Here is a 20,440-nt window from a genome sequence, read left to right on the forward strand (position 1 = left end):
TACAGCCAGCGGGGTGGACCGGAGGCCCAGCCTCCTGTGCAGATCCACAACCCGACCTGCCCACCTGTCCCAGGAGGCTGACCCCTTAGAGGGACTCTGTGAGCAGGGCACAGGGAGCAGGTGCAGGGACTGGAAGCGAGAGCTACTCAGAGGGCATCGGGCCTCTGTGGCACCCGCTGTGCCCTGCAAGTTAAATAAGGCAGCATCTGAAGGGCTGACCAGAGGCCTCCGGAGCCCATGAAACCCCAGCTAAGAGGCGAAGCAGCAGGAACGGCTATGTCCCCCAAGGCCATGAGGGACCTGAGGGCTAGCGAGGCTGGGGGGGCTCTCCAAGGCCACACAGCAGGTCAGCAGCCGAGCCCCCTGGGACCAGTCCTCCAGGGCCCCCCGGACTCTGTCATTAGAGTGTGTGCAAATACACACCCACACACAGGTGCACACACAAGCAGAGACCTAGAGAGTGTACACACTCACCCCAAAGGGACAGACACACACAGGGTGCTGCCCCATGCAACCCAACTCACTGGGTCCCCCACACAGCTCAGGGCGAAGCCCCCCAGGAAAAGCCAGAGATCCTGCGCCCTCGAACCTCCAGCCCTCAAGGTCCCTCTCCCCACATGTCCCCAGCACTGCCTCTGCCCCCGTTTACCCTGATGACACTGACGAAGGCGTCGAGCTGGGCTTCCAGGGGGGCACCTTGCTCAGGCAGGGGCAGGCGCTGGTACCTGCCAGGTGAGGAGGGCCTCATCAGGCAAGTCACCCACCCGCCCTGGGCACCCCGACCCTCATCCCCATGCCCGACCTGCAGATGGCAAAACTGAGGCCACAGCAGGAGGACTGGCGCACTGGTACCTGTAGGTGGGCTGCAGGAAGAGGGGCCGCTGGTACACCTCCTTGGTCACCTGCACGTCATCCTCAGCCCGGACGGTCACGGCGTGGGGCTCCCCCTGCAGGTCCCCCGTGCTGTGGTACACGTGGTAAGTGTTCCCGCTCAGCCGGGCAAAGTCGTGGATCTGGAGGGCGGTGTGAGGTCACAGGGACAACCTGACCTTCAGCCCCTCCTGGATGTCCCAGCTGACCTCTAGAGTGACCAGCTGCATAGGCTTCTCTTCATCCAGGAGGGAACCCCATGGCCAGAGACGCCCTCTGTACCCTGCCTGGGAGCCTGAAGGGATCGGGGGCAGCCAGCTGTGCGTGGGCTCACCACGCGGGGATGCCCGCCCTGCCCCAGGGGCAGCAGGAGCCCACCAAGCTGCCAGGACAGGTTTGCTCAGCTGGGCGGGTGGCTAAGGCACGGGGAGGCGGGAGGCGATGTCACCAGTTGGGCCTCGCCTCCTGCCCTCTGCAGCCTAGCAGGCACGTGACCCCACGTTCCCCCTACACTCTCCTGTGGTGGGCCACCTGCCTTAGAGACCTGCCAAGTCTCTGTGCTGTGGAGGGCAGGAGGAAGACACGGGGGTCTCAGAGATGGGCCAACAGAGGCCCAGAGGGACAGCGCCCGCTGGGCCCCACAGCACAGGAGGAGACCAACTCTGCTCGTGGGCTCCCTAGTCCAGGGCTCTTTAGACCCCACAGACCCTTTTCTAAACAAGGACGCTGAGCACAGGGGAGAGAAACAGGCTGCAAAGGGACAGCCACAGAGAGGCCAGAAGAGGAAGACCTGCCTCTGGCCACCTGGGCACCAGCCTTGCAGAGCACAGAAGCAAGGGCGTGGGGGCCGGGGAGAGCCAGGTGGGCCGCCCCAGAGAGTGCCGAGCCGGGCCGTAGCTCAGGGCAGGAGGCCTGGGGGGAGCCCCCACCTCCTCTCCCGCCTCACCTCCTTCTGGATGGTCAGCTCCAACCTCTCCGCCTGGCTCCCCGGACCCAGGCCCTGGAGGTTCTCGTGAAGGTTCTGCTTGTCGCGAGGTGTGTAGGACACGAGGTCCTCGCCAGCACGCAAGAACAGCACGGGCTCCTCGCGCACGCAGAAGATGACGCACTCCTGCCGCGAGACGGCCACCGTTACCAGGCGGGGACCTCGCCCTGCCCAGCCTCTGCCCGGCCGCTCCTCTCTCCTCCGAGGCCCAGCACCCACCCTGGACCCTGCAACCTGAATCCTCCCTGAGGATTCAGCTCAGTCCAGTCACCTGCTCGACCACCCAGTCAGCAGGAGCCCCCCCCGCCCCAGGCCAGCGTCCTTTATCCAGCTCTTGGGCTCTCCCGTGAGGAGGCCTGCTATGTTTCAACATGGAGAGCCCACAGTTCCTGGGCAGGACCCCAGATAAATCAGGGGGTTGATTACATCAGCTGAAGAAATGGCTGTCCCCACCCCTGAGCCATCAGCCATCGAGCACCCACAGGCAGAGAGGGTGGAACTTAAGTCAAGTTGGGAGGGGAGCCACGGGAAGCTACAGGGAGCCCCACCTGGCCCTGGTTCACAGGGGCCTCCCCACCTACAGAGCCACTCAGACGCTCCCTGTCCTCTCTGTCCCTGCAGCCAGAGCGGTGCCCTGCCAGCTCTGTCCTGGAGAGGCAAACCCCACCTCCGTCAGGTAAGCAAGGGGAGTCACTGAAAATGAGCACTTGAGCTGGGCGCAGTGGCTCACGCCTGTAACCCCAGCAACTGAGGCAGGAGGATCAAGAGTTCAAACCCAGCCTCAGCAACTTAATGACACCCTGTCTCAGAATAAAATATAAAAAGGGCTTGGGGCTGGGGTTGTGGCTCAGTGGTAGCGTGCTCGCCTAACACGCATGAGGCCCTGGGTTCGATCCTCAGCACCACATAAATATAAAATGAAGATATTGTGTCAACCTAAAACTAAAAAATAAATATTAAAAAAAAACAATGGCTGGGGGCGTGGCTTAGTGGTAAAGCACATAGGCTCAGTCCCCTACAAAAAGGAAAGAAGGAGGGCGGGAAGGAGGGAAGGAAGCAGGCACTTGGGGTCTAGCTGCCTGGGTTTGGGTCTTGGGGCAAAGCTGTGTGACCTTGAGCAAGTCACTACTCTCTCCAGGCCTTAGTTTCCTCCTCTGCAAAATGGGCCTGGCAGCTCCTCCCTTAGGGTTGACGGCACGATTCATGTCAGCTGCGATCATCTGGCATCTCTTGTGTTATGAGGGGGCCCATGTCACCCTGTCACCCCCTCACTTCCTCCTAGGCGCTCAGAACGGCTCGGAGTTCCCACATCCACACAGGACACACAATGAACATCTGGCGGAATTCCCAGCCCACCACAAGGACCACCATGGCAGTCGAGGCCTGACGCAGGCCCCGCGCCCTCCCAGGCCTGTGGCCAGGCCCCTCCAGAGCCTCGAAGCTGCCCCTCCCTGGAGCCCTCCTAGGTCGGGGCTGGACTGGAAGCAGCTGCTTTACCTTGTGTCCATCCTTCTGAAGTTTCTGGAGGATGCGCCTGAATCCCAGGAGGCTGGGCTGCCCCATGCCAAACACGGCGAACCCGCCGCGCCCTTGCCGGAAGTTGAGGGCCCCGCAGCTCTCTGAGGTGCCCAGCACGTCCACCTTCTCAGGAACATCCCGCACCAGGAAGTATCGGCCCTGGCAGGGGACAGCCACAGCAGAGTCACTCAGAGACCCGGGGAATCTTCCACAGGCAGGGCTCTGTCCTGGACTCCAGGGGACACGGAGCAGGGAAGTGGGGGAAGGGACATGCTCTGCCCTGCGTTCCCCTGTAGGCTCCCAAAAGACATCTGTGTTGGGCAGGTGTCACGGGGCTGGGGAGAGGGAGAGACCACCCTCCTGAGGGAGCATCAGGAGGGCCCAGGGCCAGGCTGGGAGGAAAGACAGGGAGAGGGGCGGCCTGAAGGGGCTCCCCCAGAAGAGGGCAAATGTCCCCGCCTCTTGGGGGCACACGTGGAGAAGGGACTCCAGGAGGGGGTCACATCTGCGGCACCGGATGAGCCAGAGCTCAGCCCCTGCCCGGCCCAGCCAGCTCCAGGGACCGACAGGAGCGGCCAGCAGAGGAGGGAGGAAACCGGGCCCAGCCCGCCGGGCGAGAAGCAGAAGGAGCAGAAGGAGCCCTTCCCTGGGCAGAAGGAGCCCTGGACCTTCTCATGCCTCCCGGGCCCCCAGCAGGCCCCGGCCCAGGACAGATGGGAAGGGGAGCCAGCACCCCGGACAAGCCAGAACGTCCTGGCGCCTCTGTGGGCAAGTGCAGCCTGTCCCCATTCCTGTGGCTAAACACCCGCCACGTCCACCCCCTCTGCCCAGCCAACAGGGGACCAAGACGTCTGCCCGTGGCCTGGCTCTCTGGGCCCCTCTAGGAGGGGAAAGGGCAAGTCAGAGAAGTCCGGAACTTTGAAAAGAACAGAAGGAGGTTCTCAGCCCAGAGAGCCTGCGGCCACTAGTCCCATCTCCACTGCCCAGCACCTGAGGAGGGAGGAAGGGGGCCTGGGAAACGCAGAGCAGGGCCCGGGGGCAGGGGAACCACGGGGTGCAGAGGGAGGCCAAGCTGCTGGCCTCTGGGAAGGGGTGAGGCCCTGAGGGAGGCAGAGGGGGACGGGGAGGAGGGCAGAGGAAGATGGGGGAGGGACCCCGAGGCGGGGACAGGGCTGGCCTCACCTGCACCAGGTAGTGCTCGGGGGTGGCGTCCGAGAGGCGGCCCAGCGTGTAGTGGGCCTTGAGCGGCTCGTCGTGGATCTGGAACTCCTCCCTGCAGTTGTACCTGCCAGGGGGTGGGGGGGTGCAGCCAGGTCAGACGTCCGTCCACTCCAGAGCCACAGGAGGCCACCCATCCCGGGCCCGCAGCTTCCCCTCTGGGGCACAGACTGCCCATCCTACCCCAGCGGCCACTGTCCCCTTCTTCCTCAGACACAGAGCCCAGAATTGTGGCGGGACTGGGCCGCCCCACTGAGGACTAACGTCCAGCCCCCGGGCAGCTGGCTCTGGTCACGGGATTGGCCCTGGCCAGGGAGGTGCGGGGAGTGGGGTACGGGCAAGTCCGGGGCCACCCCCAAAGGGAGGGCCTTCTGACCCGGAGGCAACAGCAGAAGCAGAACCAGCATCTCGGGCCACAGGACAGAAGGCACAGCCAGGACACTGGCGCAGAGGGAGCCTGGACGGGCCGGGCAGCCACACCAGCCCAGGGGGCCCATCGAGACGCTTCTGTCTGATGCAGGCGTCCCCCTGGGGGTCACCTCGGTACAGTGGCCTTACCCCCACAGGGGCTGGTCAGCATCACCCCAAGACCAGCGGCTCCTCCACACTCCCTGGCGGAACCACGCCTTCGGCAGACGCAGAGGCCCTCGGTTAAGGCCACCGAGCATTCGGAACACAAAGCCACAGCACTGACGGTGACAGCATGCAGCATGTGACAGCACGCAGCACGGGCCTCCCAGAGTCTTGGCCTGGTGCTGGGGCCCCTACCAGAGGCCGGCCTTCAGGAAAGGCTGGGCAGGGCAGGCGGCGGGCAGCAGTCTGGGGAACCAGCCCCTGCTGCTCTGCCTTGGAGCCACCTGGCGGGGGGGGCAGGCCACCTTCGGCCACCTCGCCACCTCGCGAGCCCAGTCACGTCCAGATGGGTTTTGGCTCTGCTCTGGGAGGCGTCCCATGGGGTTCTGCAGAGCTTCTCTCCAGAGGACGGACAGTGAGCACGTCAGGCTCTGGGCACGTGGCCTCGGGGACAAGCGCTCAAGCTGCCACTGAAGTGACAAGGAGGAACAGTGTCCAGTAACAATAATGAAGAGGTGACGGGCAGAGTCAGCCTACAGGGTGAGGGTGCCGTTCCTCCACCGCATGACCCCCAAGGGTCCTTCGGCCTCCAGCACTCTGCTGGCCAAGGAGGGCAGCACTCAGAGAGCCCCAGGCCACACACGGTGCCTTGAGCTGGGTCTTTACAGCTGGCCAGTAGCCATTCAGGGCCCAGCACTTGGTAAAATATTTAATATTATCTCTGATTACACTGATAAGAAAACTGAGGCCCAGAGAGGGCGAGAGGCTGGCCCTAGGTCACAGAGCACAGGATCTCGCTAAGTTGCTGAGGCTCCTGTCAGAACAGAGACTCCCTGCATCCCTCTCTGCATCCTCCCTTTATCCCCAGCACGGTAATGTGTTATGATGACACCCTCCTGCCAGGCCCTGGGCCCCAGGCGGGTTTCAACCCTCATAGAGTCTCCACCAAAATTCTACGTGTAGAGTGTATTTAATGCTCTGCTCATGGGGTCCCCTTCCCCACCGCCTGGGAGGCCCAGCGGCAGAGGAGCAGGGTGGACAGGCGTGGCGAGCGCACCTGACCCCTTGTCCAAGCCACCCTTGGGGACAGCACGGGTGCCCAGCACAGCCCTTGCACAGGCCTGTTTCTTTTCTTTAATATACTTTACCTTTTAGTTGGACACAATATCTTTATTTTCTTTTATGAGGTGCTGAGGATGGAACCCAGGGCCTCCCATACGCGAGGGGAGCGCTCTACCGCTGAGCCACAACCCCAGCCCTTTTCCTTTCTTATTTCGAGACGGGGTCTCCCTGAGTTGCTGAGGCTGGCCTCGACCCCGCCTCCACCGCCAGAGCTGCTGGAAACACAGGTCCGCACCGCCACCCACTGCCACTCAAGGCCCCGAGTTGATCCATCCTTTACCACCCTTTGGAGCCATAATTACTGACTTTGAAAGAAAACATCTATATTCCATGTATCTAAATATATACACTTCCTTTGAAAATGTTTAGTCAAAAGTTATTTTCAAAGGATGTCCCCTCCCGCCCCTCCCCTTTCTCCACACTCTCTGACGCGGAGGAAGTGGTAACACGGGCTCAGGGAGTCACAGCAGAAACCCAGATCTGCTGCCTGCTGGCTGGGCGTCTCCAGAAAGACCGCTTACCCTCTCTGGGCCTGTGTTCGCGTATGCAACGGAAAGCCCTCTGTTAGCAGGAGGTGCGCGCCACCCACTGCACCTCCAGGGGTTCCCGGGGGCAGGTCCTCCAGGATCATGGCCACGCCCACCCGCTACTCACGTGATCACGACCGGGGCCACCTTGTTGGGGATGATGGACTTGGCCTTGCTGTTGTGCACGCTCATGGTCTGGAAGGAATGGACGCTGAGTGAGGGCCGCCCGTCCACGGCGCTGCCGCCCTGGAGGCCTTCGAAGGGGGCACCTGCCGGGACCGTCTGCTGGGCTGTGCTGGCCGTCGTACCCATAGTCCGCTGGCAGCCTCAGGACCCCAGACCTGCGGGCGAGAGGGTGTGCGGGGTGGGAGGGGCCTGAGGACTGGCAGGAGGGGACGCGGCCGCCCGTGCCCTGCCACCTCCAGGGAGCAGGAGCGCAGCCGGATGGCGGCCCCCATGGGGCCTGGGAGTCACAGGCTCACTAACCCCAGCCGTCAGCGGGCCTGCTGGTACTTCAGGGAGTCACAGACAGGGACAGGAGGACCGTCACCTTGGAGTTCACACTCCCCTGGCAAAAATAAGACAGTTGGGAGGGATTAACTGGGGGTCAGCGGCTGAGTGGAAAGAACAGGGCAGAGGTGTGACGAGGGGGTGCCACTGCAAATGAAGGGTCTGGGGGACAGGGCGCAGGAGGACAGTCTCCTTAGGGGGTGGGGTCGCAGCACGAATCCACAGGTCCTCCTTGCACAGAGACAGAGGCCATGTCACCCCCTCCGTATCATTCCTCCAAGCCAGCGGGCAGGGAGACACCCAGACACACCTGCTTTAGTCCATGACTTCATTTCATTTCATTTTAAGATTGCATTTCATCTTCGCAGCCGAGGGGTTGAACCCGGGCCTGGCTGGCACACACTAGGCAGGTGCCCTACCACTGACCCACACATCCCCAACCCCTGTTATATTTATTTTGAGACAAGCTCTTGCTACACTGCCGAGGCTGACCTCAAACTTGAGATCCTCCTGCCTCAGCCTCCTGAATGGGATCCCAGGTGTGCGCCACGGCCCAGCTCTCTACATCGTGAACGTCACAAAGAGAGGCCGGCGGCACCCAGACCAGCAGAGCTCAGCAGGTCAAGGCTCCAAGGAGCACAGCCCCGAGCTCGCAGCAGCACCCAGGTCAACACGGCCACGGCAGAAGCCAAGGCCGGCACGCATGGGGCGCTCTGTCCACAGGAGAGACCTGGGCCTGAGTGCCCCAGGGGCCGCTGGGCGCTGAGAACAAAATGCTGGAAAGGCCTGCCACCCTTAACCCCTGGGTGCCCGGTGCTCCCAGAGGAGGCGCTTCCTTCCCCCTTGTGCTCCTGTCTTCTCTGATCACGGGGCAGGGCTGGCATCTAGAGCAAGAGGACAGGGACAGCCTTCTGGAGCCGGGGAAAGGACTCAGCAGACGGAGAGCCAGGCCCTAGGAAGGAGGTGCTGGGAACCTCACAGAGGGCAGGAGACATGGACGTTCCAGGAGCTCAGCAGCCACGGGCACCAGGGAGCACTGATGTCCAGGAGGAGGGGAGCCCCAAGCCCCTGCACCCGGGACAGCCCCAATCTGCAGCCTTACAGCACGAGGACTCTCCGGCTGCTTTCAGTGGGGCCCAAGGCATGCGTCACCAGGGCTCTGCGCCCCAGCAGCACCTCCAGTCTCCGGGGGTGGGTCACGGACCCGCACAAGGCCAGCCACAGCAGAGTTCCTGCCGACCCCCGCCCCAGAGCCACCCCTTACCCTGGGGTCTCCAGACAGGACACTGACCACCAGGCTCACGGGCCCTCCCGGAGCCTGAGCCAGGCCAGCTCCTCTCCCTGGAAAGCCCTCCCCGTCTCCACTCACCCCTGAAGCCCCAGGACAGCTCTGTGGAGAGCACACCCTGGTCCCCGGTCCCCAGGAGCCGTCCCCCCTTCACCCCCAGTTCTCCCCTGCCTTTATTTTCCCTCAAAGATGGTAAGAATGAGCCCCCACGTCCCCACACCAAAACACATGGTCAGAGAGGAGGAGGGGCCCAGGGTGGCCCCAGCTGGCTGTCGGCAGAGCCGGACGTTTCCTCATGGCGGCTCTGGGGCTGCAGGGCCCCAAGCGCTCACGGAACCTCCCAGACCCCTCCCAGTGTCCTGGGCCAAGGGGACATGCATGGGAACGGGCTCAAACAGGGGAGGGGGCACAGGGAGAGGGCCAAGGGTGGACGCAGGAAGGGCCTGCAGGAGCACAGCTGGCCACAGCTGTCACCACTCCCACAGGGCTCCCCGCTGGCCACGGGGCCAGGCAGTGACAGGCCCCGGCTGTGCCTGGAGGGGCAGCCAGGAGACAACACAGATGTGCCCAGCTGTGCTGCAGGGGGCGGGGCAGGCCCGTGTCCCCTGAAAACTGACCCACCTCCAAAATGCCGGGAGGAGGGCACAACCCCGGCGTCTCGGCCAGCCAGAGTGAGCCTCGCCAGCGGAGCCCTGCCTGCCGGTCACATGCTGTGGGGACTGGGCAATCCCTTCCCTCTCTCTGGGCCTCAGTGTTCCAGCCACGAGTGGACAGTGAGGGACGGAGTGGTCTGAAGGCCTCTCCCAGCTGTAGGTGCGTTTGGTTCCTGAAACTGATGGTCCTAGTGGCCGTACCACTGTTGTCCACTGCCAGGGACAGTGGTCAGTAAGCTCAGGGGTGTGGGTGGGCACCCTAGTGCCCAATCCCTTGAGGTGATACTGGGGTGGCTGGAATGAGGAGAGATGTAAGAGGAAGGGCCACATCCTGCACGGTTTGGACAGTATTGTCTGCCAGTCCATCTTGTATCACTATAACAAACTACCTGAAATAATCAACTTAAAAAGAGGAAAGGTTTATTTGGGTTCCCAGATTTGAAGTTTCAGCCCACAGTTGGTTGGTCCTACTCTTTTGAGGACTGTGGTGAGGCAGGATGTCACAGCAAGAGCCCGCAGTGAAAGAGTGCCAACAGGAGGGTCTCTTGACTGCCAGGCTTTTGTCATGGATTATCCCATCTAATCCTGACTGTGCCCCACAAGACACCGACTCTTACAACTCAATACCAAGTTCACACAAAATACAATTTAAAGATGGACAAGACTTGAAAACTCATCTGGATGCCAAACAAGCACATGAAAGGACATTGAGCACCAGGAGCAGGGGTCACCTATAATCCCAGCAATTCAGGAGGACCATGAGTTCAAAGCCAGCCTCAGCCACTGAGCAAGGCCCTAAGCAACTCAGCGAGACCCTGACTCTAGATAAAATATAAAAAAGAGCTGGGGAGGGGGCTCAGTGGTCAAGTGCCCCTGGGTTTAAACCCCAGCACCAAAAAATAAGATAGAATAAAAGGTCAAATAGGGCTGGGGATGTGACTCAAGTGGTAGCGCACTCGCCTGGCATGCGTGCGGCCCGGGTTCGATCCTCAGCACCACGTACAAAACAAAGATGTTGTGTCCGCCGATAACTAAAAAATGGATATTAAAAGAATTCTCTCTCTCTCTCTCCCCTCTCTCACTCTCTCTTTAAAAAAATTAAAAAAATAAAAGGTCAAATAATGTGTGTTCTTAAAATCAACTCCATCCACTCCTTTCTGCCCTTTTAGCGTGGCTATTCAGAATGGCCCACGCGGCCCACGTTCCCTTTCTACTGGACAGTGCTTGAGTCCCGTGGCCGGAGGGCAGCCCGGGGCAGCTGCAGGTCGTGGGCACGTGCTGCTGATCACAACCTGTTAGAGGTGGGTGTCATCTATTCCTTCCAACTGAGAAGGAGAGTTTAAAAAGTAAAAACAGGATGGAGAGTGTCTGCAGAGATTGTTGAATGTTCAGCAGGGGCTGCGGCTGTGGGGTGGCCCTGGGGGTGGCCCTGGGTTCCTGTCTGTCTCGAGGGGCTCGTGGAGCCGGAGAGAAGCCAGAGAGCCGACGTCGACCATCAGGGCTCAGGTGCTCACTGCTCGTTCAAGATTCTTCAAAATAAAAACATTGGGGTCAAAAGTGTTTTTCAGAACTAAAATTTTAAAAACCGATTTGGTTAAGCTGCCATATAAAGACCACGCTTCCTGGCTCTGCCTGGCGGCCTGAGAGGCGTTCACGTTGGAGGAGGAAGCTGCGGGCCCCCAGGAGGCGCCCGGGAGCCAGGAGCCTGACCTCTAGTTGGTGATGTCCACGCTGCGGCCACCTGGGCTTAAGAACCAAGGGCCTCAATAAACCCTCGGCTCCCGGCTTCTCCTGGAGGAGCCCAGGAGGGGCAGCCACGGGGCCGGGGCCTCCAGGGACCCGCAGCCCACCTGGCAAGCCCTGGGCCCTCCCTGGCCCGAGTCCCCAGGCAGCACGCCCTGGTCCTGCGGCGGACCCTGCTCCCGGTCACAGGTGCCCTGGCGCCCGCAGCGCTTCATTTTCCTGAGGCCTCTGAGCCCCCAGCCTCTGGCCACTCTCCTGGGAGCGGGCCTGTCCTTCCCCAGACACGGGCCACACTTTCTTGGCATGCTGTGACCAAAGAGAAGAGGTGACCTGCCTCCCTGTCCCAGCACTGCCCCTGAGCGGGCTCCTCCTCCCTAGGCCCTTCTCCGCAGGCTCAGCCCAGCCTTTCCAGCCTGGGCTTGTGGCTCTCTGGCCCCAAGGCAGGATGTCCCCCTGGGGAAGGTCCCCGTGAGACGCTGCAGGTCCTGATCCGGCCCAGCTTCCCAGGCGGGACCATCCTCGATGCCTTCATCCCCCAGGAGGGACAGAGACTGAGCACATGGCCACCAGAGCTAACACTACCTTCCCCACTCCCTGCAGACACTTGGGGCCACGTGATGAATCCTAGCTAACAGGACATATGAGCAATGTCACATGCCAAACTCCAGAATCCTTCCTCATGAGATCTTTTCCTCCCTTCTTCCATCCTGTTGCCTGGAACCCAGATGTGATGATGGAAGGTTTGCAGCCATCTTGAACCATGAGCCCATGAATCCACACCCCAGGAATGGGGGAGATCAAGTTCCCCAAGGAAACCGTGGAGCAGAGCCATCGCACCAGGCCTGCAAAGCTCTGGGCTCGGACAGGACAGAGAAATAAACTTCCATCTTGTGTAAACTGTTGCTACTTGGCTTTTCCTATTACTTGCAGCCAAATCTAATCCTGACTAATGCACCCTGTTATTTTTAGGTTTGACCCTCAATGACCACATGCCGCATGGCCACAGGACAGGGCTTACTCCTTTCCCCTCATGCAGAATGTCGAGTTTCCCTGCCAGTGGACAGGCCGTGCGGAGGGCTGCGGGCCACGCGTGGGCAGAGAGTCTCCGGGATCCAGGAGCCAACTGTGAGGAGGCCACAGAGCAGACAACCCTGGACACCAGGACCTGGTGGGCAGCTGAGGAGGCGCAGCTGCGAGGCCACGAGGGCACCATCCCCTTCTAGGTGTGGATGCCCCAGAGATCTAGAAAGTTCCACGGAGCAGAACATTTGTTCAGCGCTAGAGACAGACATGGCCCCAACCACTCCACAAGGCAGAGAAAGGCCCCCAGGGTCTCCCCGCCTAGGACAGAGCCTCTCCTTCCCCTCTAGGGACCCTCCAAAGCCAAGGGAGGTCCTGGAGAGCACGCAGGTGCCATCCAGGTGGGACTCTCCCAGGACAGAGCAGGCGAGGTGGGACCCCCGGGGAGGAGGCAGCCAGTTCTGGGGAAGGAGCTCTCTCCTGAGCTTCGGTCCCCAGGCAGGCGGCTGGGACCTGGGGACCAATTCCTGGGGAAGGGGCTGGAGAGCATCCCGCCAACTCTCTCCAGGCAGCGACCAGGTCTGGGTCCTCGGGGGCCGACGGGAACTTACACTTGAACCCACTGAGGACCTGCAGCCTGTGTTCAGTTACTGCCCGCCTCGCTCCCCCACTCCAGATGCTGCCACTCCAAGTGTCCTTACTGAATTAATCTCAGTCACCATCTCCAGAACAACCCCGAGAAGGCAGGAGACCAGCTGTTTCCCCATTTAGCAGGTGGGAAAACTGAGGCTCAGAGAGTTCACCTCCTAACGCGGCGACGCCTGGGGCTCTCCCACTGCATCAGCCCTCAGCCCCACCTCTCCCTGGGAGCCTCCCCAGATTGACAGACAGACAGACACGGCGAAGCCTAGAACAGTGGGCTTGCAGAAGGCGGACGGCGGGCCAGGCCGGGGAGTGCCCCTTCCAGGGCCACAGCCCCCCACACGCCACTGACATCCAGATGAACAGGGTGGGTAACAATGGAGCTAAAAATAGGCCTATCTCGGGGACAGTGGGGGAGGGCTGAGTGGCCAGCTGCAGGAAACATCTGCCTCGGCTCCAGAGCACACTCAGAGGAAGTCACCCTGCCACAGGGGTCCTCACTGGGCCTGGGCTGGGGCGGAGGCACGGAGACCCTTCAGGTCTACACCAGGGCAGGGGCTTGGCTGAGCCTCACTGCCCTGGGTCTCGTCCCCCAACTCAAAACATCCTTTCTGTCCCCCCCCACCCCCAGTGCAGGTTCCTGACCCCCTTGGGCACCTTGGAGCCGCCGGAGACAACTGCTGAGACTCTTATCTGTCCTGTTCCTCCCATTCTACAGAGGAGGAAAATGAGGTCCAGAAGTCACCAGAGAGCAGCCCACAGTCACAACGGAGGGGTCAGGACCAGGCGTCCCCTACCTGCTGGGTCCCCTGCACTTCAATAGGTGCGGCCTCCAGGGTCCAGGAAGGATCAGGCTCTCCTGCTCCAAGGACAAAGCTCACCAAGCAGAGGACACAGGTTCAGCATGAAGGGCTACAGCTTCCTCCGCAGGGGGCGGCCCGTTCTGAGCCTGTGGGTCCCCTCCTCCCACTCTGTGTAAAACCCTAGCACGGAGTTGGAGTGAACTTCTTACCGCTCCTGGCAACATCAACAGACCTTTGCAAATAATTAAAAATAATGCTGGGCTCAGGGTGCACACCTGGAATCCCAGCAACCCTGGAGGCTGAGGCAGGAGGATCACAAATTCTAGGCCAGCCTCAACAACTTGGTGAGACTCTGTCTCAAAATAAAAAATAAAAAGGGCTGGGGATGTGGCTCAGTGGTAGAATGTTCCGGGGCTCAATCCCCAGTAGGAGAAGAAGTAAAAATAAAAAATGTTTTCAAATAATAAAGCAGAAGTGTATCTTACTGGGCCGGTGGAAGTGTCTGTATAAGGCAGCCCTTTGCCTTGAAGATCTCTGGGGCCAGCCTGGCCAGTTTTCTTCCAGATGGAACAGATGCACGGGCACTTTTGCTGCCAGGTGGGAGATGAACCTGAGGCTGACGCGGGCCTCACACTCAAACCTTCCCGCCTGGCCCTTCCTCCTTGCTCCTCCTCTCCACCCAGCCCACTCCCACCCCCCCCTCCTGGCTCCCGGCCATGGGTGTCCCCAAGGCTCTCCAGGTAAAGGCTGAAGCTGGTCTTCAATGGCATCCTGTAGCCGGGCCAGTGCTTGGCACAAAGGAGCCACTTGAATTAAAAAAACCTGGAAGCAGTTTCTGTTGTTCCCTCTTTGGCACTGAGGACTGCCCCAAAGGCACGCTCCTGGGGCTACCTTCCCAGTCCTTTCGACTTTTTAGTTTGAGACAGGGTCTCACCAAGTATCTGAGGCTGGCCTCCAACTTGCAATCCTCCTGCCTCAGCCTCCTAAGTCGCTGAGATTACAGTCACGTAGCACCATACCCAACCCAAACTGGGAAGGTTAAAGAACAGACGAAAAACAGAGCCACCTTATGGATGTATGTGTTCTGAAAATAAGTGAGACCACACGGGTGGAACTGTGCAGCCCAGGGCCTAGATGGCAGCATCTTCTGATCAATGGCAACTGTGCGGGGACCACCTTGTAGAAAACGCTGGATGGGGACGCTGACCCAAGTCCCACACCTCTGGGCAGGTGGGAAGGTCAATGAGGAGAACAGAGGCCAGAGGTTGTGAGCGCTAGAGACGGGGGAGCAACTCAGGAGTCTCCCCAGAGCAGATCCCACCTGGGGAGACGGTCGCCTGGCGCGGACCCTCCGGTCTCTTCCACTGAGTCACGCCCTGTCTCTCAGAGGGGCCCAAAAAAGGCACCTCCAAGGTCCCCTGCCCCTGGCCCACTACTGAGGACTAACCATGGCACTCTGAACAGGGTTTCAAACCACAAAGGATGGGTGGTTCTTGTTTTTTAGCACCGGGGATTAAACCCAGGGCCACTCAACCACCAGCCACATCCCCAGCCCTGCTTTACATTTTATTAGACACAGGCTCACTGAGTTACTGAGGGCCTCACAAAGAGCTTTGAGCTCGTGATCCTCCTGCCTCAGCCTCCGCAGCCCCTGGATTACAGAAGTGTGCTACATGCCCGGCCCAGATGATGAGTTCTTAACCCTAAATGGCTCTTGTCTCCACTCCACATGGTGCTCTCCGGGGTTTGTTAGAGTGGAGGACAACAGTGGCAGCAGGTGATGTGCACAGGGCCCAGAGAGGACAGGCACCCGCTGGGGCCAAGCATGGTCTAACTCCGGATCCGCGCACCCCAGGGGTCCCCAGCACCCTCCCGCCAGGGGTGCAGGAGGCCAAGACACCACCTTCCCAGTGGGATCCCACTTGATGGCACGAGAGTCTCTGCGAGAGACCCTGCTGGACACACGGCAGGGCCGGCGACACCAGGGGGCTGCACAGACGTGCACTTGTGCACGTGCCGTGGAAAACGTCATGCGAGGGTGACCTTGCAAGGCAGCAAAAATGATCCGTGTCATGGAACCTCAGCCCCAGCCCACGTCTGTTTGGGATTCCTGGCGATGGACCGGGAGGTGCAGGAGGGAAGCACCACTGGGCACGGCTCCCCCGCTCCCCTTGAGATGCCTTCTCCAAAGGGCCGCAGTGAGCCTGTCCCTCAAGGTCGACAGCCGAGGGCGCCTGCTGCCGGGGACGGGTGAGAGCTTTCCGTGGGAAGCCTGGGCAGCCGCTGCGAGCGTGACGGCACCCCAGGACAGGGGTTTTCAGTGGTCAGTGGTGCGACTGCTGGAAACGGCGGCATGGCGTGTGTCCACACGCGGAAAATCTGCACAACCCCGTGAGCCAGTGTATTCCCGACAACGGATGTCCTATATTATAAAACCATCTAAAAGAGACAGTTCAACTTAAAATCAGCAGACTACAGTGACGCAGCCACATCCATGTCTACAGCAGCTCGATTCACAATAGCTAAGCTACGGAACCCACCTAGGTTACCGCCAACAGACGAATGGATAAAGAAAGGTGGTACATATCCACAATGGAATGTTACTCAGCCCTAAAGAAGAATGAAATTATGGCATTTGCTCAACATGTGTGATGGGTTCGATCCTTAGCACCACATAAAAATAAACAAAATAAAGGCATTCTGTCCACCTACAACTACAAAAAAATTTTAATTAAAAAAAAAAATAGCACATCACAACATCCTGACCACCCAATGCACAGCAGATGTGAGCATCCAGCTGGTATTGGGCCAGACATTAGAAGGACTTGCAAAAATGTAAAACAAGGCCACTCTTCACCCTCTGGAAAATAGTTATTTTTCAAAAAATGTCAACATATGTGTTTAGCTTTAATGTGTTCTGCCACGCCGGAGATCGAAGCCAGGGCCTTTCACGTGCAGGGCAGTGCTCTATCACTGAGTGATGCCACCTGCCTTCTACAATTACTATTTTTAAAATGACTTTATAAGCCAGGTGCAGTGGTGCACGCCTGTGATCCCAGCGGCTCAGGAGGCTGAGGCAGGAGGATCAAGAGTTCAAAACCAGCCTCAGCAAAGGCCAGGCACTAAGCAACTCAGGAAGACCCTGTCTCTAAACAAAATACAGAATAGGGCTGGGGATGTGCTCAGTGGCCGAGTGCCCGTGAGGTCAATTCCTGGTACCCTAAATAAATAAATAATAAAATGGCCTTAGAAGTAAGTGTTCTCATGTGGATTCAGTTTTAACCTCCGCTCTGTGCTGCGGCTCTATCCCAGGAGCTCTTGTGTGCTAGGCTACTCTACCTCTGAGCTACATCCCCAGCCCTGAACGAGTGCTCTTGACCTCGGGCTGCCTTTGTCTGGCATTTGTTCCCAAAGAAAATATAGAAAAATGAAAGATGATCTATTATAATGGAAACCAGGGAACTGAAGGGAGAAAATGTAAGTAAATATTTGTATAATCTCAAGCCAGAAAAAAAAACTTTCTACTGAAAATGCTGGAACTTAAATATCAAAAGACAGACTACATAAAAAAGGGTCCTGGTCCGGGTGGTTTAGCTCAGGGAGAAAGCACTTGCGCACCATGTGGGAGGTCCAGGGTTCAATCCTCAGCACCCTTAAAAAAAAAAAAGGCTGGGATTGTGACCAATACAGAAAGCTCACAAAGTTAAAAGGCAAATAACAAACTACACAAACATATTTTAACATATTTATATTATGTATCATATTCAATAGATAGTTTTTTCAAGTGAATGGGAAAGAGTTCAGCTGTCCCTTGGACTCTCTAGGGAATGAGCCCTAGGACACCACCCTCCTTGGGGCTAAGATCCACGGATGGTGGGACCCTCGCAAAGTGGCAGAGTCTTGCCTCGAGTGCACGAGGCCCTGGGTTCAAGCCCAGACCTTGAATCCTGTCTAGATCCAGTTTTTCCTGGTTTTCCCATGGTTGTGTGAATCCATGAATGTGGAACCCTGGACACGGAGGCTGACTGTGCATCTTCACAGTAAAATGGATCAGAAAATCTGACCAACCAACAAAATAAAGACAGGGTGGGGTGAGGTCCAGGAGTGTAGTGTGCTCAGCAGGCTTGAGAGCTGGGTTCAATCCCCAGAACCACAAATCAACACACAATTTTTAAAAACTAAATGAAAAAAAAAAAAAAGAGGGAGAGAGAAAGAAGAAATGACAACGAATGTGAAAACAATTTGTCACGTGCAGTTTGTCAACTGCAAGGAGATGCCATGTGTCTCCTATCATCATATTAGAGGTAAACTAAGGCAGAAATGCCCAGTGTCTGCCTGGTGTTGGGCAGGGCTCTCCCAAACATCCAGTGGGGCATAAACCCACACAGTTAAACCCACTACGTTAAGATTGTATGACACTCTGACCTAGTCATTTTTCAATTAATTTATTTGGTGGAGGTGGTACCGGAGATGGAACCCAGGGGCGCTCTAACACGGAGCTATATTAGCAGCCCTTTTTTATTTTAATTTGAAATAGGATCTCTTGAAATTTCTCAGGCTGGCCTCAAACTTGCAATCCTCTAATCAGGCTTGGTACATGCCTATAATCCAAGTGATGCTGGAGGCTGAGGTAAGAGGATCACAAGTTGGAGGTCAGCCTCAGCAATTTAGCAAGATCCTATCTCAAAACAAAAAGGGCTGAGGATGTAGCTCAGTGGTAGAGTGCCAAAGGATTTATTTCACCCCCAGTTCTGAAGGAGAAAAACTACTCGTGATCCTCCTGCCTCAGCCTCCTCAGTAGCTGGGATTGCAGTTGTGCACCACCATGCCAGACCTCAATCAATTTACTCACAGGAAATCATCAAAGATATGGCCACACCTATGTCCAGTACAGTTTGGTTTGTATTTAGTCAAACACTGGAAACATCTTTTATGGACACACTGCAGGCATCGTTTACGTAGCCATCTGATGGAGCTGCAGATGCAGGTCCCTGACAGAACCTAGAACAAAAGACGGCCAGGAGCCCATCTACCCAGAACTTAGAGACAGGCAGGCAAAGCTTATCTGTGATGCTGAGAGTTGGGGAAGCAGTCAGGTGTGCAGCAGAAAGGAGGGGACACTGGCGACAGGACCTGGGGCACTGATGGGACTCTTCTGAGGGGTGAGCCCCCCACACCAGCCATGTATACTTTGCACAGTCACCAAGCCGCACACCTGTGCAGTGTGTACCTTCCTATAGATGTGGAACTTCAATTTCTGTGTGTGTGTGTGTGTGTGTGTGTGTGTGTGTGGTGCTGGGAATTGAACCCAGGGCCACGTGCATGCAAGGCAACCTACACCAACTGCACTGTGTCCCCAGCCCCTGGAACTTCAATTCAAAGTTTCAAAAAAACAAGCCCACAGTTTATTTACCAGCACATTTCATGTATGTATATTTAGTTTAATTTAAAAAAAAATGTCAGGAGAGGTGGCAGGCCTGTAATCCCAGCAGCTCAGGAGGCGGAGGCAGGAGGATCGCAGGTTCAAAGCCAGCCTTAGCGAGGCGCTAAGCAACTCAGTGAGACCCTGTCTCTGATAAAATACAAAATAGGTCTAGGACGTGGCTCAGTGGTCGAGTGCCCTGAGTTCAATCCTGTACTCAAAAAAAAAAAAAAAAAACCACACCATTAGAAAGGGTGGGGGAGGTGTCTTGGGTACAAGTGAGTACAGACAGTGGGAAACATCTGGAAGGACGACTCCCAGGGAACGGGGTCATCTCTGAGCAGGCAGATCAGGACGACTGTTCTCATTTCCCTGAGTGTCTTCATTTCCCTGACCTTGTTCTGCTTTGCTCTGTTCTGTTGTGGAGCTGGGGACAGAACCGGCCGCCCGTGCGAGGGAAGCGCTCCACCCCTGAGCTACACCCGTCCCTTCCTAGAACGAGCCTGTTTACTGAACTCACCAGCACGGCCAGCAAAACCAGCCACTAAGGTCAGCACGGACCTCACAGCCAGAGACACGGCCCCGCGGGGGTGCTCCCAGGTTTCAGGGACGGAATGCTAAACCACCCTCCATGGGAAAACCAGAAGTTCCAGGCAGAGGGCAGGGGACAGGTCACCACGCGGCCCTGCCCCAGAGGCCTGGCCTTGGCCTTTCTGAGCCTGGTTTCCTGCAGGACAGTGAGGACCAAAGGAGGCCGTGCTGGCCCAGCCTGGCCAGGTCGGTTCTCTGTCACATGCAGATAGTCCCATGTCCCCAAAAGAAACGGAGCCCAGGGAGGTCAGGCCACTTCCTCACCTTTCACCCGATTGGTCCCCCCAAGTGACCCCAGGAGAGACCTAGCACACAGAGCCCTCCACATAATTGGAGTGTGACCAGAGATCTGGGCCCTGGTCTGACCCTGGAAAGTGTCATCCCCTTCCTGGGCCTCGGTGCCTGGAGTGAAAGGAGCAGGCTGGCCCTTGCACTTGACCTCAGGTAGCCTCCCTCCAAGCCACGCCCATCAGCCCCACCAACTGCCCCAGACCTGAGGCAGGAAAGTGGTTGGCTTATGCAGACAGGAAGTGGCCTTGCCGGATGAATGACAGGCACATTCCACCCGGAGCCCCCACCTGCTGGTGACCTGCAGGGTCCTGGGAGCCAGGACTGAGCGGGCACAGAGGCCAAGGAGGAAACAGGATCTGCTGCGGAAGGCCAGGCACACGGCAGACCCCCGGGCAGGGAAGTGACTTCATTTCACACTCTGTCCTCTGCGCTTCCGTCCCTGGCACTGGAGGGACTTAACCCTGAGGGGGCCGCATTCCCCCAGGCTCTGGCCTGGATGCTCCAGGAAGCCAGGGAGAGGGGACCCAGGCTTCCTCCTCTGCCACTGCTGTTCTCCCCAATTCACAGAGGAGGGAACTGAGCCCCCCAGGCTGCACCAGACAGCGACGGAAGCCTCCCCACTAGACCGAGCTGCACAGGGAGGGAGAGGTTGACCTGCCACCAG

General features: G+C 58.3%; 1 protein-coding gene across 8 annotated transcripts in view; it reads right to left on the reverse strand.

The window, feature by feature from the left end:
• The window catches only part of Pald1 (phosphatase domain containing paladin 1), an 81,660-nt gene that overhangs the window by 29,700 nt on the left and 31,520 nt on the right, over positions 1 to 20,440 (reverse strand). For 4 of the 8 annotated variants that reach the window (XM_046419793.2, XM_046419798.2, XM_046419799.2 and 1 more), the window contains exons 2-7: positions 6,941 to 7,154; positions 4,556 to 4,658; positions 3,353 to 3,532; positions 1,817 to 1,981; positions 853 to 1,013; positions 650 to 725 (exon numbers count right to left, since the gene is read on the reverse strand). In XM_046419793.2, the coding sequence (XP_046275749.1) occupies positions 650 to 725; positions 853 to 1,013; positions 1,817 to 1,981; positions 3,353 to 3,532; positions 4,556 to 4,658; positions 6,941 to 7,125 (870 nt within the window). In that variant the 5' untranslated portion in view covers positions 7,126 to 7,154. Of the gene's footprint in view, positions 1 to 649; positions 726 to 852; positions 1,014 to 1,816; positions 1,982 to 3,352; positions 3,533 to 4,555; positions 4,659 to 6,940; positions 7,155 to 7,299; positions 8,090 to 20,440 lie in introns of those variants that run through there. The other 4 variants (XM_058577984.1, XM_046419795.2, XM_058577985.1 and 1 more) reach the window with 2 other exon arrangements.

The sequence above is a fragment of the Marmota monax genome, unplaced genomic scaffold, assembly GCF_021218885.2.
Source record: "Marmota monax isolate L192 unplaced genomic scaffold, Marmota_monax_Labrador192_F-V1.1 WCK01_AAM20220418_F8-fsc00019, whole genome shotgun sequence".
NCBI classification, from domain to species: Eukaryota; Metazoa; Chordata; class Mammalia; order Rodentia; family Sciuridae; genus Marmota; species Marmota monax.